The following is a 13,374-nucleotide window of genomic DNA, read 5'->3' on the forward strand; positions in this document are numbered from 1 at the left end:
CCCGTTACTCTCCCATGTTCCTATGCCATGGAGCCCCAGTAGTAAAACAACATCCCTGCCAATGGCCTGGGAAAGCAGTGGAAGATGGCCCAAGTCCTCCCGCCAGGGAGACCTGGAGGAAGCTCCTGGCTCCTGGATGCTTTGACCTGGCACAGTCCCGGCCATTGTGGCCGTCTGGGGAGTGAAACAGCGTATGGAAGATCTCTCTCTCTCTAACTACCCTTCAAATAAGATAGAGAATTTTAAGCACTAATACAGAGAACAGTCCTGGAGTCACGGAGCCCGTGGGAATCTAGAATCCCTACTTATAGTCGTGTGACCCCTGGCAAGTTATTTAACTTCCTTGTGTCCTAGCAAATTGGGCTTGGTAGGGAGCTAGTTGGTGAGCAAAGGGGCGGAGAGCCTTGCTGCCGTCTCTGTGCCTTAGCCATGCCCCTGCTAGAACCCCTACGCCAGGAGCCTGGAACTCCATTGGGGTCTCTCCCGCGCGGAAGGGAGAGATCCAGGCACTGGGGCCATCACGCTGCCTTCCACGGTGCGCAGCAGCGGGGAGCTGGCGTCGGAAGTGGCGCTGGGACTCGAACCCAGGCACGGAGACGTGGGCTGCAGGAGCCCCAGCTGGCGGCTCGGCCCGCTGCGCCACCACGCCTGCACCAGTGCCTGGGTCTTCCAAGTCTACACTGCGGGCTCCCGGTCCACACCAGTTTCTCGGAGCTTCTCCTGAAACGCGCCCGCTTGCATTCTTGGTACGTCTGCTTCACGTTAAGCAGCACGGATATCCGGGCCAAGCAAGCAAAGACAGGCAGCTGCAGAGTGAGGGGCTGGCGCTGGAAGACCTCCGAGGATGCCCTCCAGGCTTGCGTCGACAATTCGGCCCACTGGGGTGCAAGCCGCTGAAACTCAGCCCTCGCACTGGCCGGTCTGCAAACCTAGGGTGTGGCCGTAGGTCGGTGAGGCGGGACCCCAGGCACTTTTAATCAGGCAGTGGCGCGGCCAGCCCCGCGGCTCAGGCCACGCCCCCACGCCGACGTCGCCCGGGGGCCTTCCGTGCGCGCTGATATGATTGGCCGGCAAAGGGTGGCTCTCTTTTCCTCCCTGGCTGCGTGAGGGTCTACCGCCATCATGGTGAGTTTCTCCAGACTGACCCCTCTCATCCGTCTCATATCCGAGCCATCCTTCGTCCCTCGGTCCTTATGTGTGACATGCAGCTGCGGGAAGCCCGGCTGATTTTTTTCTGGCCGTGTCTGACGGGGGCCGGTTGCCGAGGGCCTCGGAGCGACGGACGAAGAGTTGGTGCTGTCGGGCTTCGCTGCTGATCGCGGCATGTCGGGCTCCCGGCTTTGGAGACTGCGGGAGCGGTGGAGGGCGCTTGACGACCTGGCGGAGCACAGTGGGTTGGGTGGAGTGTAGACCCTCGGAGGCACGTCCCGCCCGGAGCGCTTCGCTGGGGTAGGCGCCCTGCAGGGGACGGCAGCCCGAGGGGCGAGGCAGGGGCTGGCGGCGCCGGGGCGTGGCGACGAGCGAGACAGTGTCCGCGTGGAAGTTAGAAAACCCGTCGGGCGAATGGGTGCTCTTATTGGGGAAAATTAGCCCCGGGAAGGGATGGATCACAAGGTGGGCTTGCGTGAGTCCCGACCGGTCGGCGCGGGCATCGAAGGCTTAGCACCTGTTTCTGGCCGCGCCTGCAAGCTGTTTGCTCTCTGGCGCTTTGCTTTCAATAAATGAGTGCCGTTGCCCTGTTACCTTTGTGATTCGAGGTGTTGTGGCTATCAAGCCGGACTCCTTACTAGAACAAATGTAAGTAAAAGAGAAAGGTTTTCCAAGACAGCTAGGGTTTCGTTTTGTAGGGTCTTTTTTTTCTTAAACTTCCCTTGTTGCCAAACCCGTGTGTACCCACTGGCGAGTTGTCCAAAGAAAACTTGTCGAAGGGGACAAAGCTATAGATCTGCCTAGGTGTGCTGTCATGTCGAAAAGGTAACTCCGCGAGGTTTGTGAACGGAAATGCAGTACCCAAGTCTTACCATTTTAACACATACCGATGCATGGAAAGTTAATCGAGTGCCATGGGGAGGAATTTAATTTGGCCCGGGTCTCACTTGGCTGCTTTTAAGCCCGGCCCCCACCTCCAACTTTTTGGTAAAATTCCTGGTTAGTCATGGTAAACTTGCCGGAAGCCAGCATTCCTTGCTAAGAACTTAGGGGAAAAACAGTTGGGTCGTTCCAAAGCGACTGCCCAGTTTCGTGAGGAACTGGGGAAGGGCAGATTCCGTGTAGGTGGTGAGTGCAATGCTCGCCTCGGGTTTGGGTAGGGGAGGGTACCGTGAGCCAGGGTGGTTTTCAGTCCATAGGCAGGATGGAGACATGATGGGTTGTCTCCAATGGGGGTGGGGGGTGGGAAGATGCTCCCGGTGTCTTGGCTGAGGCCAAGAATTCTTACAGGTAATCTTAAACACAGGGGCAGCCCCCACCACAGGCCATAGCCAGTGCTGAGGTAGAGGAGCCCTGCTCTGGGGCGAGCCCCTTGAAAGGGCTTGTGGGCTCACACAGCTGTGGCCTGCCCTTTCCCGGGCGCTTGCTTGTCGGGAGTGGGATTTCGCATTTCCCTTTTACTTCTTATTGACGCTTTCGAGCTGTTAGTCCTCCCTCGGGCTGTGAGCGCTTGGAATGGGGCACTGCAGCGAGGACTGTTTAAACGTCGGTGAAGTAGTCACATAGCTAGTGTGTATACAGTTGGTAGTACCAGCTCTTGGAGACTAGGGAATGGAGTCTTCTAACAACTCTGTGCTCTGTTTCAGAACGACACAGTAACCATCCGGACCCGGAAGTTCATGACTAACCGACTACTGCAGAGGAAGCAGATGGTAAGCAAGGGCACCCCAGCCCGTCTGTGCAGGGGACTGTGGTTACTGTAAACGTGAAGTTCCCTGGGGCCGACAGTAAACTAGGTGTCTCCTTCCAGGTCATTGACGTGCTCCACCCTGGCAAGGCGACGGTGCCGAAGACAGAGATTCGGGAAAAACTGGCCAAAATGTACAAGACGACTCCCGACGTCATCTTTGTGTTTGGATTCAGAACTCATTTTGGTGGTGGCAAGACAACAGGCTTTGGCATGATTTACGATTCCTTGGATTATGCTAAGAAAAATGAACCCAAACACAGACTTGCAAGAGTATGTGTCTCTTGAGTTTGTTCAGCATTGTGTTGTGGGTGTACAGGAGGAACAAGGTCGTGCAGTCTGGCAAGGACCCTAAAGGGGCTGAGAAGGTTCTTTGGTTTGTGTTATAGATAGGACATGAGGATTCAGAATATTGTCTGAGGCCTGAGTTAGGTTTGGAAGGGCGGGTACAATAGTGCTCACAGAGCAGGCCAGGGGTAAGGGTCATTTTCCAGAGAAATACGTAGTTTGGAAAACTGGCACCAAGTTGAGTGAGGCCCTTTGAGTTTGGGCTTACTCCTGTAGATATCTTGCAACCATGGCAGGATCTCTTGACATCTGCTTGGTGTCAGACACTACAGAGGGGACTGGGCAGGAGTCCTGGCTCATCCGTGAGTAGACAGCACGCTGTGCCTGTTCTCTTGTGGTTGCTGTGGCACTTGGTGATGTGCTCTGGGGAGGTCTGCTGAGGGATGATGTTGAGGCTGTGGAAAAGTCTCTTGGCAACAGGAGCGGCAAAGGCGGGTGGGGGGAGAAGAAGGGTAGCTGCTTCTCTGGACAGGCAAGGGGAGGAGTTGGCAACAGCCTGAGGCAAGCCCTCTGGGAGGTGGCAGGTTTGCTAGCGGGTTTCTTAGCTCTGACCTGGTTGACCTGGTCGCTTTTCTCCCAGGGTAGTGGGTGCTGATGAGTTAATGTTTGCTAGCCTATGCATTCTTGTTCCTTCAGCATGGCCTGTATGAGAAGAAAAAGACTTCAAGAAAGCAGCGAAAGGAGCGTAAGAACAGGATGAAGAAGGTCAGGGGAACTGCCAAGGCCAACGTTGGTGCTGGCAAAAAGGTACAGTTTCTCCAGGAAAACTGCCGTTTGTGGGTCTTCAGTGTTGAGAAAGGAGCAACTTTGTTAATGACTTTTCTTAATGTTTCTTCCCCTCCCCTTCTTCTGGATGACAGAAGGTAACGTGCTCTGCGAAGCTGTGTGGCATCGTAGTGTGTCTACACACCAGTAGAGTAGTGTGGCCCTCCCCACTAGCTCTGATTAGCGCAGCATGGGGGCCGCATTGGTGCAGTGATCCTGGTGGGCGCCTGGCAGGCCCTGTCGGAGTGTCTCCCTTTCGCTGCTCATTGGCATGGACTGTTAGAGGGGAGCAGCTCTTGGTCCCTGGGATTAAACTCCCCGGGTCCTGGCCTAAGGAACAGTTGGATCAATGTGGCCCATGCTTGCCTGGCACGCTGTAGAGGCGTCGAGATCCTAGCATTGCTTTCCTCCAATTAGTCCAGACCTAGATGATTTGGATGATAAGCAGCTTTGTACCAGCTTTGCTAGCTAGTTGTAATAGTTGAATTAAGGTGGTGGGTTGTTAAATTATCAAATAATCAAGTGTTCTGTGAATTTTTTTGCCTTCTCCCTCTACTTTCTTGGATTTGTTGTTCATCAGAAATGAAGTGTCTAGCAGGTACTGAGATTGTAAGCACGGTGTGGGGATGCATCACCTTCACTGAGTTTGCTTTGCATGTCGGCTCTTGGATAACGATTTTATAGTGTGATCCAGCTTAATGTCAATGCCATTTTAAACTAGTGTATTATGAGCAAAGGAGAACGACTTTGGAATCATGTTCACTTTGGAGACTCAAGCGCATGTTAAGTGGAGAAATGACTCACGGGAGGAAGATAGGTGCCACCCTTGCAGCTTGCACTTGGGAAGTGCTCTGTCTCAGATAACGACATGCTCGGGAGACTGCAGTAGTTAACGCTGGGCTTGGAGGGGCCGTGTCGCCTGTGAGCCGTCTTCCCCCAGGAGCCACGAGGCCAGTGGGTCCTGGGCAGCTCCGGTAAAAGCTGCTCAGTGACATCTGGCACAGCCTCTGTCCTGGTAGTCTCCACTCAGCCACCTCCCAGCGTTTTCTTCATTCTCCGGTTTTCTGTATGGTGAACCCTTTTTGTAGGAAGGTTTTTGAGATAATTATAAATTTACATCAAAGCCTTTGGTAGGTAAGTCTTCCTGTGAACATTTGGTCAGAATGGACCACCACCCCATTTTAAACATACTTGAACAGCCTAAATTTGTAACACTAAGTAGGCTAGAGGGCAGGGCAGTGGGCTTTTGGAACGGTAGTGTCTACTGTTCCTGGCTTCCTTTTCTGACTCCTTAGGCGGAGCAGCCAACGTGGCATCCCTGCCCAGGGCTGTAATCACACTGACTTCCCAGCACTGGAGTGGCTGGTGGTGATGAGCTGCCAGCGAGACTACCCACCAGTGGCTTCTGGGTGGGGACCATTAGACCTGTAGACAGTGTCAGAGAGGAGCCAGAGGTTGTCCTCTGACCTAGGTTTGAATGACATTTAGTACTGAGTCTTCATTTGACCTTTGAGTCTCATGTATGGAGTGGTTGGGGGGAGCTCCTGCGCTGTTGCCAGTCCTGCTTCCAGTTGTGCTGGTGCAGTTCCCTGGTGCTGCTTCGAAAAGCCACCTGGAAGAGGAGTTCACACGTGAGCACACGTACCCTGGCACCGACACCATAAGCCAGTCTGCTTCCGATGCTGCAGTAGGTGTACGTGCTTCCTTTCGGGTGCAGTGCAGTTGTCTGTAGTGGTCTCCTATTTGAAGAGCGATTATTGTAACATTTCTGCTAAAGTTAAATTCTTACTTGCACTACTTTTGTGGCTGTGAATGATGTCTTTTAAAGTGTGGAACCGAGCTACCTTTTTAAAAGACATGGTACCTCTCAGCATTTCCATTGAGGTTAAGTTAGACTTAGGAATGATTCTGGGGTCAGTGTCCGTGAGCCTGGCATGACACTGCTGGGCAGAGCAGAGGGCCAGGGCTCAGGTGTGCATTTTCATCCACACCTGGACGTGGTAGCACTTTGGCATCATGATTTGTGAAGTCATCATGCCACAGAATTGTAGGATTAATCAGTCAGTGGGCCTGGGGGAGGCTGTGCACACAGCCCTTAGGACCCACACGGCCATTTCTGAGGTGTCTGATTGCATGCACTGAGACGATTCTGGAGTTTGAAAAGGGACTATTAATGAAATGTTTTTTTCCCCCCTTTCTTCCTCTCTTCCCTGCCACTGATTCAGTGAGCTGGAGATGGATAACAGGTATAATTCAAGCTTTTCCTGTAGATTGTTCACCTACTTGGTTTACCAGTGTACTAAGTTTAAAGATCATGTAAAAATCATTTAGAGATGGATTTACCAGAGTTATAACCTTGTAAATTACTAATAGCATGGTTTTGTTTTTAAAATGTAGTTAATATTTAACCCATTTTTGTTTTCTAACTTGAACGTTTGTTTTATTTCTTAATGTTACATTGTGTTAATGACTTCACATAATTTGATTCTAGGTTATTAATTGTTCTGCATGAATGTTATTAATTTTAGGATTTGTTGAAGACTTTGAACTTTTAAAAGAATTTTAAAGATAGTTGCTAACTTCATCTTTTTCTCTTCACAGCCGAAGGAGTAAAGATTTTGCAGTGAATTTATCTACAGTGATTGTGCGAATTTTTCATGGGAATTAATAAACTGTAAAAACTTTCACGTGTCTCTTGTTTGAACTATATTTGAAATTCAGCAGCGGTTTTATAGTTTGCTGTTAATTGCAGATTTCAGTAGCTTCCGAGTTTACGTGTTCCATTAAAGCATTCAGTGTAAACTGGTATAATAGAATGTAGTTTGTCCTCTTTTAAAAAACAAATTTTTAATTCCACGTTTCCAAGAACTTCATACACTTCACTTGAAAATTTATTTTCATTTTATTTGAAAATTTATTTCATTTTATTTGAAAATGTATTTCATTTTATCTGAAAGACAGATGGAGGGATTTTCCACCTTGGCTGGTTCACTGCCCACAGGTCTGTGCCAGCCAGGGCTGGGCCAGACTGAATCCAGGAGCTTGGAACTCCACACCTCCACCTGGGAGGCAGGGGCCCACATATTTGAGCCATCAACCTACTACTTTCTCCCAGGGCTCACGTAAGCAGGAAGCGAGATTGGAAGTAGAGTAGCTGGGACTTGAAGCCAGGCACAGGAAGGGATGCAATGCAGGTGTCTCAAGTGGTGGCCTAACTACTGTGCCTCGTGCATGCCATACCCCAATTTTTTTTTTTTTTTTTCAAACTCAAGCCATTTAATTGGAAATCCAGAGACAGATCTTCATCCACTTGTCCACCCTTCAAAGCCAGGAGCCTGGAATTGGAGCTTGGGTTTCCTGTGTGAGTTGCTGTGTCGAATGTGTATTCGCAAGTTGGGGTCTGAGGTGGAGCCAGTGCTTGAACCAGGCAGTCTGGTATTTGCTGAGCCCTGCGCACGCTGCCTTTCACTGTAACAGTGAGGCTGTCAGGTGTGGAGTATCTGCAGTGGGCTTGCATTTAGGTGTAGTTGGATTGGCTCGTGTTGCTCTTCGCCATCCGTGTGGTTGATTGGACTGTTAGCTGAATCTTCTATCTTCCTAGACTGCCAGCTTTAGTAGGAATGAAAATTACTGGATCACATTGTCATTTCCCCTGGAGTAAACAGGATCTGTTGATGGGTTAACTTGCCGGCTTTTTCCAAATTTTTATTTGAAAAATCTCTGGTTCATCTCTGAAATGTCCACAGTGGCTAGGGCTGGGCTTGGCTGAAGCCTGGGGTCTCCCATGTGGGTTGCAGGGACGCAGGGACTTGGGCTGTCACTGCTGCCTCCCAGCGTCTGCATTAGTAGGAAGTTGGAGTCAGAATCCTTACCCTGGTATGGAATCCAGATGCTTGGATATGGACTGTGGACATCTTAACCTCTGGGCCAAGCTCCTGACCTGGCAGTAGTGCATGGAGGCCAAAGATGGCAATAGGAGCTGTAGTTCTGTGGGACAAGGCAGGGCAGGGTCGTGGAGTGCTGGGAGGGGAGCTTAAGGTGAGGCCAGGGGCGGGGCTAGTGGGAGCAGCGGGTGGTCTGGGAAGATTAGGGGCACAGCTGCAGGGAACCTGAGCAGGGCGGAATTCTGCTTCTGCTGGGCATGTCTGCACGGGCAGAATGCAGTCGTTCAGCCAGTAGCCTCTAGAGAAGGGAATTGTGGTTAACGTGGGGGATCACAGAAGGCAAACTGGCAGTCTCTGAGCTTAGAGCGGTTCAGAACCTGGCAAGTTTTGTGTAAAGGCCCAGATATCCAGTCTTGTGAACTAGCGACAGTGGCCCAGCCCTCTGTGGGGTGATGGCTGGGACCCTCGGGATGGGGGTGTGTCCAGGCCACTGTCACCTGCCTGTCCCCTCTGCTTGCTTCTCTGCCGTAGAGTCCGTCTGAGGGGGTGCTCACGTGGTCCTTGAGTGGGTGAACTTCAGCTGCTGTTTTCATGGGTACCTGCTGTCTTGCCAACTCATGAGGCTGTCTTGAGGCTCAAGGGGTACCCTCGCTGTGAGACGAGTATGTGGTAGGCAGCTGTGTGGCAAGAAGCGAGAACTTGTAGGCCATCACTCTAAATGTGGGCATTTGTGCTGTTGAGCTTGAGGATTCCTGGGGGAGGAGCATTTCATAGGCCCTGACGGTAGCCAGACAGCGCTGTGCTGTCAGCAGACGTGGGAAGAGCTTTCGCAGAAACGCAAAGTGGCGCCTGCTCCCTGCTCCCGGCTTGGCACTGTGGGAGATTAGCTTACTGAGAGGTAGCAGGCATCTTTGAAGAGTGGCGAGGAGAGAAGCTAGAGGCAGTCCTGGAAAAGGGGCTGCTATAAAGTGTAGTGAATTCTTGGGGTGCTGTTTAGCTCGCCCTGCACCCTGGAGTCATTTGTTGCTATATCCTGCTTGTGTGGTCGGGCAGCTTTGGACTATCCCTTCCTTGCAGGATGGTGGTTTGGGGGTGCCCAGGAAGACAGCACCTTACACCATACTGTCCTGGAGCTAAGGCAGGCCTCTAGTCAACAATTCCTTCAGCCTGCACGATGCCAGGTGTGGTCTCCCAGCCAGCCAGTTGTGGGGCTGCGATCGGAGCGCACTTGTCTGACAAGACCTGTGCATTTACTCAGTCTCAAATACTGATGGCAGCTTTTTTCTGAGCTTATAGGGATGTGTCCAAGACTTAGGTTTGTTTACCAACTGTGTGCCCAGCGATGTGCCACTTACCGTGGGGTTGTTGAACAAGTGTTAGAGGCCAACCAGACTCCCCATCTGAGCTCTGACTGTCCCTGTTGTAGGGCCTGGGGAGATAAAACAGCAGTGTCTCCCTTGAAGTTCAGAGGAGGTTGAATAGCTTACCCCGGACCTCACAGCCTGGCTTGTGTTCTTAGCGTGAGATAGCAGATAGTGCCCAAGTGTCAAAGAAACCAGGACCATGAAGGCCAGTGCAGGGAGCCTGGGCCTGGTGGGCTTCCAGGAGGAGTAGCACCAACTGGGGCAAGGGCACTGCATGGTTGCTGGATACATGGGAGCAGAGGTCTCCTCCGAGGCCTTGAAAGAGGCGAGAGAAGCAGGGAGGGAGGAGCACCAGGGGAAAGTGAGGGCCAGCCTGGGGAGGTGGCAGCAGATGCAGACGGCCACTTCCTGAGTCCAGGGACAGGAGGCCCTGCATGACCGGTGGCCTCCAGCAGGGTCTTGCACGATGCGTGTCCGGTAGGAGAAATGTTCCAAAATCAGACTTCAGATGGGCTGCAAGAGCGCAGGTGTCTGACATGAGGGCTGTGCTAGCGCAGTGGAGGCTGCCGGGGCGGGGGTGGAGGGATGGGGGTGGGGATGGGTGGGGGAGGGGGACCAGGGAGTGAATTCTCCATTCATTTCTTCACCTGTCTTCTGTCCCTTCTCTGTCCACTCGGCCTTGAGCCTCCTGCATGCCAGACATGCGGAGTCAGCAGTGAGAGCCCCATCGTGGTGTCTGCAGCCTCAGGGGCCGGGTGCAAGTGGGACTGGAGAGGTCAGGGAGGACGTGGCATGCTGGGCTAGGGAGTTCTTAGCCTTCGACATTTTTGGTTGAATAAAAACAGCAGCGAGTTAGATCATTAGCTGTTCACGGGTAGAGCAAGTGTGCTTGTCACGCTCTGACTTCTTCCACACAGAAAATGCATACAACTGACCATCGTGTGTGTCAGAGAGGGGGTTTGTGTATGAGGTCAGAGGTCGAGAGATGGCATGTAAGCAATGTGGCTCGGTGGGGGTTGGGCGTCCATTTCCCTGTCTCTGTGTTGGCCACAGGGCTTTGTGAGTGGTTCCTAAGCTGGACACCCAGGGGCTGGTTGAAAACGATACCCAGCCTCTTGCCCTAGATGTCCAGGGTTCAGGGTCTGGGTGGCATGGGGGATGCTGCACAGCAGGCAGGTTTGGGAAGCCTTGAACTGAAGATTCCCGAGATCCCTTCTGCCTCCGAGAATTCTGTCCCCACCCGGACACAGTGTCTGTCCTCGGTGAGCCGCTCAGTGAACAGTGATGTGTTAGGGCTGTTAGTAAGAGCGGCACTGAGGGTAGCATGAGTGCCTGCCCAGGGACTGACACTCTGAGGGAAGGATGTGGCCCCCCAATTTCACAGGTGAGGAAGTTGAGGCTGGTGGAGGTTCAGGCACATGGTCAAGGTTGTGCGGCTCTGACATTGTAGGATGTCGGGGGACGTTTGTGGAACATCTCACTGCGGGGCTGGGGTTTGTGTGAGCTTGCGTCAGTGCACAGTGATCGGCTAAGATGGTGGGCAGCATCCTTATCACCTGAGAACTTGTTAGAAATGCAGGTTGCTGGCCATGCTCAGAACCTGGGCAGTCGGCGGTTTTCCTTTTTAAAGATTTATGTATTTATTTGAAAGGCAGAGTTGCGGAGAGAGGCAGGGAGAGGCAGAGGCAGAGAGAGTTCCATCTTCCATCTGTTGGTTCACTCCCAAGATGGCTGCAGTGGTGGAGCTGGACCGATCCGGAGCCAGGAGCTTCTTCCGGGTCTCCCATGTGAGTGCAGGGGCCCAAGCGCTATCTTCTGCTTTCCCAGGCCATAGCGGAGAGTTGGATCGGAAGTGGAGCAGCTGGGACTTGAACTACTACTGCACAGTGCTGGTCCCAGGCGGTCTGTGTTCTAACAACTGCTCCAGGTGACTGATACAGGCAGAGCCACGGTGGGGGGGTGACATTCCAGAGAGGGAGCGCTGTGGAGATCAGGAAAGACAGCACTTTGTGTGGTCCTGTTGCTGGAAGAGATCTGACGTGCCACGCGGCCTCCCACAAGGGGGCGCTGTGGGCACAGGCTTGGAAGGCGCCTGCTTTGTTGTCCAGGCCGCTACCCTCGTGGAAGCCTGAAAAAAGCCTGATGCCAGATCAACTGGAGAGGTCACTCTTTCTTCTCAGAGAGGGTCTAATGGGGGTGGTAATCTTGTTTATAGGATGCGGCCCTGGTAGGGAAGCTGAACCTGGAGGGCTTTGTGCTGTTCACATGTGCGTGGCCATGTCTACCCATCCGTGCCGCGAGGCCTCTGCAGATCCTGTGCAAACAGCTCTCCCCCGGCTGCAGCTGCCCAGCCAGGCAGCTTTGTGGCTTCTGTGGGAGGCAGAGCGCTGGAGCCGGCAGCCAGATGCCGGTGCGGTGTTGTGGGCTTCTTTCTGCTCTTTTAACAAGCGTAAGCGGGGGCCAGGGTGCTGGGCCACTAGCCCTGTTGGCAAGCCTTCACTCCGCCCCCCACTCTGTTCCCCCGCCCCAGGTGAGCCTCCTTTCTCCTCTGGGCCTGGGTTTCCTGCACTGTGGGATGGAGGAGAGGTGCTGAGTAGGCAGCTCTTGGCGTCCGTCTTTCTCCCCAGATTGCAAACCCTGCCCAGGGAGTCGAGGAAGAAACCAGTTGGGCTACTGCAGGACCTGGGTGTGCAGGGCTGTGAGCCCTGCTGCGTGACATCCATGTCCTGTCTCTGTTTCGGGAGGCGTTGCCAGGGGCTTGTTGCGGGCAGCAAGGTGGAACCTGTCAAAATGGATTATTTAGAAGTCCAGATCTTCAGACACGCAGGGTTTGCCTCTGTGGATTTCTATCCTGCGCTGCGGGAAGAAGGGAAGACATACATCACGCCCTCCTGCTCTCGCTGCAGTCTGTATTTCCTCTGCAAACACACGGCCTCCGAGGCACTTCGCAGTCCCTTCATTCATCCCGGGACTGGCATCTGATCCTCGCCAGGGCACTGAATTGCCTTTCCAGACTGCTGGAAGCCCACACATCCCAGAGCCATGTGGCCCCCAAGACCACATCTGGTCCAGCCTCCTGCTGCTCTCACCGTCTTTGGTGATGTTCAGAGTCTGGTTAGAAATCGCCCGAGCTGTGACCGGTGGTGTGGTGCAGTGGGTTCAGCTGTGGCTTGCGACGCTGGGTGTCCCCTATCAGGGCACTCCATCAAGTCCTGGCTGCCGTTCCAATTCCCAAACAGTTCCCTGGGAAAGCAGCAGAAGATGGCCCAAGTAATTGGGTCTCTGACACCCACATGGGAGACTCAGATGGAGCTCCTGGCTCCTGGCTTTGGGTATCCCATGTGAGTAGCAGAGAGTTGGATCAGGAGTGGAGCAGCCAGAACTTGAACCGGTGCCCTTACGGGATGCTGGCACTGCAGGTGGCAGCTTTACCCACTATACCACCGCACCAGCCCCTGATGCCAGCACTGCAGGTGGTGGCTTTACCTGCTACACTACGGCTCCAGCCCTTGTCACTCTGCCTTTAAAAAAGAAACAAATTGGGCTGGCAATGTGGCGTAGTGGGTAAAGCCGCCACCTGCAGTGCCAGCATCAGGGGTTGGCACTGTGGCATAGTGGGTAAAACTACTGCCTGCATTGCTAGCATCCCATACGGTTGCTGGTTTGAGTCCTGGCTGCTCCGCTTCCTATCCAGCTCTCTGCTATGGCCTGAGAAAGCCATAGAAGGCCCAAATCCTTGGGCCCCTGCACCTGCATGGGAGACCTGGGAGAGTTTCCTGGCTTCTGGCTTCGGATTGGCACAACTCCGGCTGTTGTGGCCATTTGGGAGAGTGAACCAGCAGATGGAAGATCTCTCTCTCTCTCTCTCTCTCTCTCTGCTTCTGCCTCTCTGTAACCCTGCCTTTCAAATAAATAAATATATCTTTAGAAAAAAAGAAAGCGATTGCTCAAGCCATAGGCTCCACCCTCGGTGGAGGAAACGTGTGGAAGGAGAGGCCCTGGCCCGTCAGGCCATCTGGGAGAAGGCGGGGAAGGCTCCTCTGCTCTGTGACACACCCGTGCAGCACACAGGCAGTGCTGGTTCCTCCTCTGTTTGTGGTGAGGGCACAGAGAGGGA

General features: G+C 53.3%; 1 protein-coding gene across 10 annotated transcripts; it reads left to right on the top strand.

Moving 5' to 3' along the window:
* The first annotated feature begins 771 nt into the window (after positions 1-771).
* On the top strand, positions 772-6,694 carry RPS24 (ribosomal protein S24). 10 transcript variants are annotated; one of them, XR_011382454.1, is made up of 7 exons: positions 980-1,125; positions 2,796-2,861; positions 2,960-3,169; positions 3,881-3,991; positions 4,105-4,607; positions 6,235-6,255; positions 6,611-6,694. XR_011382454.1 is itself a non-coding variant. In XM_008269912.4 (7 exons), exons 1-5 carry the CDS (start codon positions 1,123-1,125, stop codon positions 4,593-4,595), a joined length of 396 nt encoding a protein of 131 aa, XP_008268134.1. In that variant the 5' UTR covers positions 980-1,122; the 3' UTR covers positions 4,596-4,607; positions 6,235-6,255; positions 6,611-6,694. The 10 variants fall into 10 exon arrangements, 8 of the variants coding, with proteins under 8 accessions (XP_008268135.1, XP_008268134.1, XP_069914002.1 ...); XM_008269912.4 differs by having other exon boundaries at positions 4,590-4,607; XM_070057904.1 differs by having other exon boundaries at positions 1,084-1,449; positions 4,590-4,607.
* Positions 6,695-13,374: the final 6,680 nt, after the last annotated feature.

Source organism: Oryctolagus cuniculus, chromosome 15 (genome assembly GCF_964237555.1).
Source record: "Oryctolagus cuniculus chromosome 15, mOryCun1.1, whole genome shotgun sequence".
NCBI classification, from domain to species: Eukaryota; Metazoa; Chordata; class Mammalia; order Lagomorpha; family Leporidae; genus Oryctolagus; species Oryctolagus cuniculus.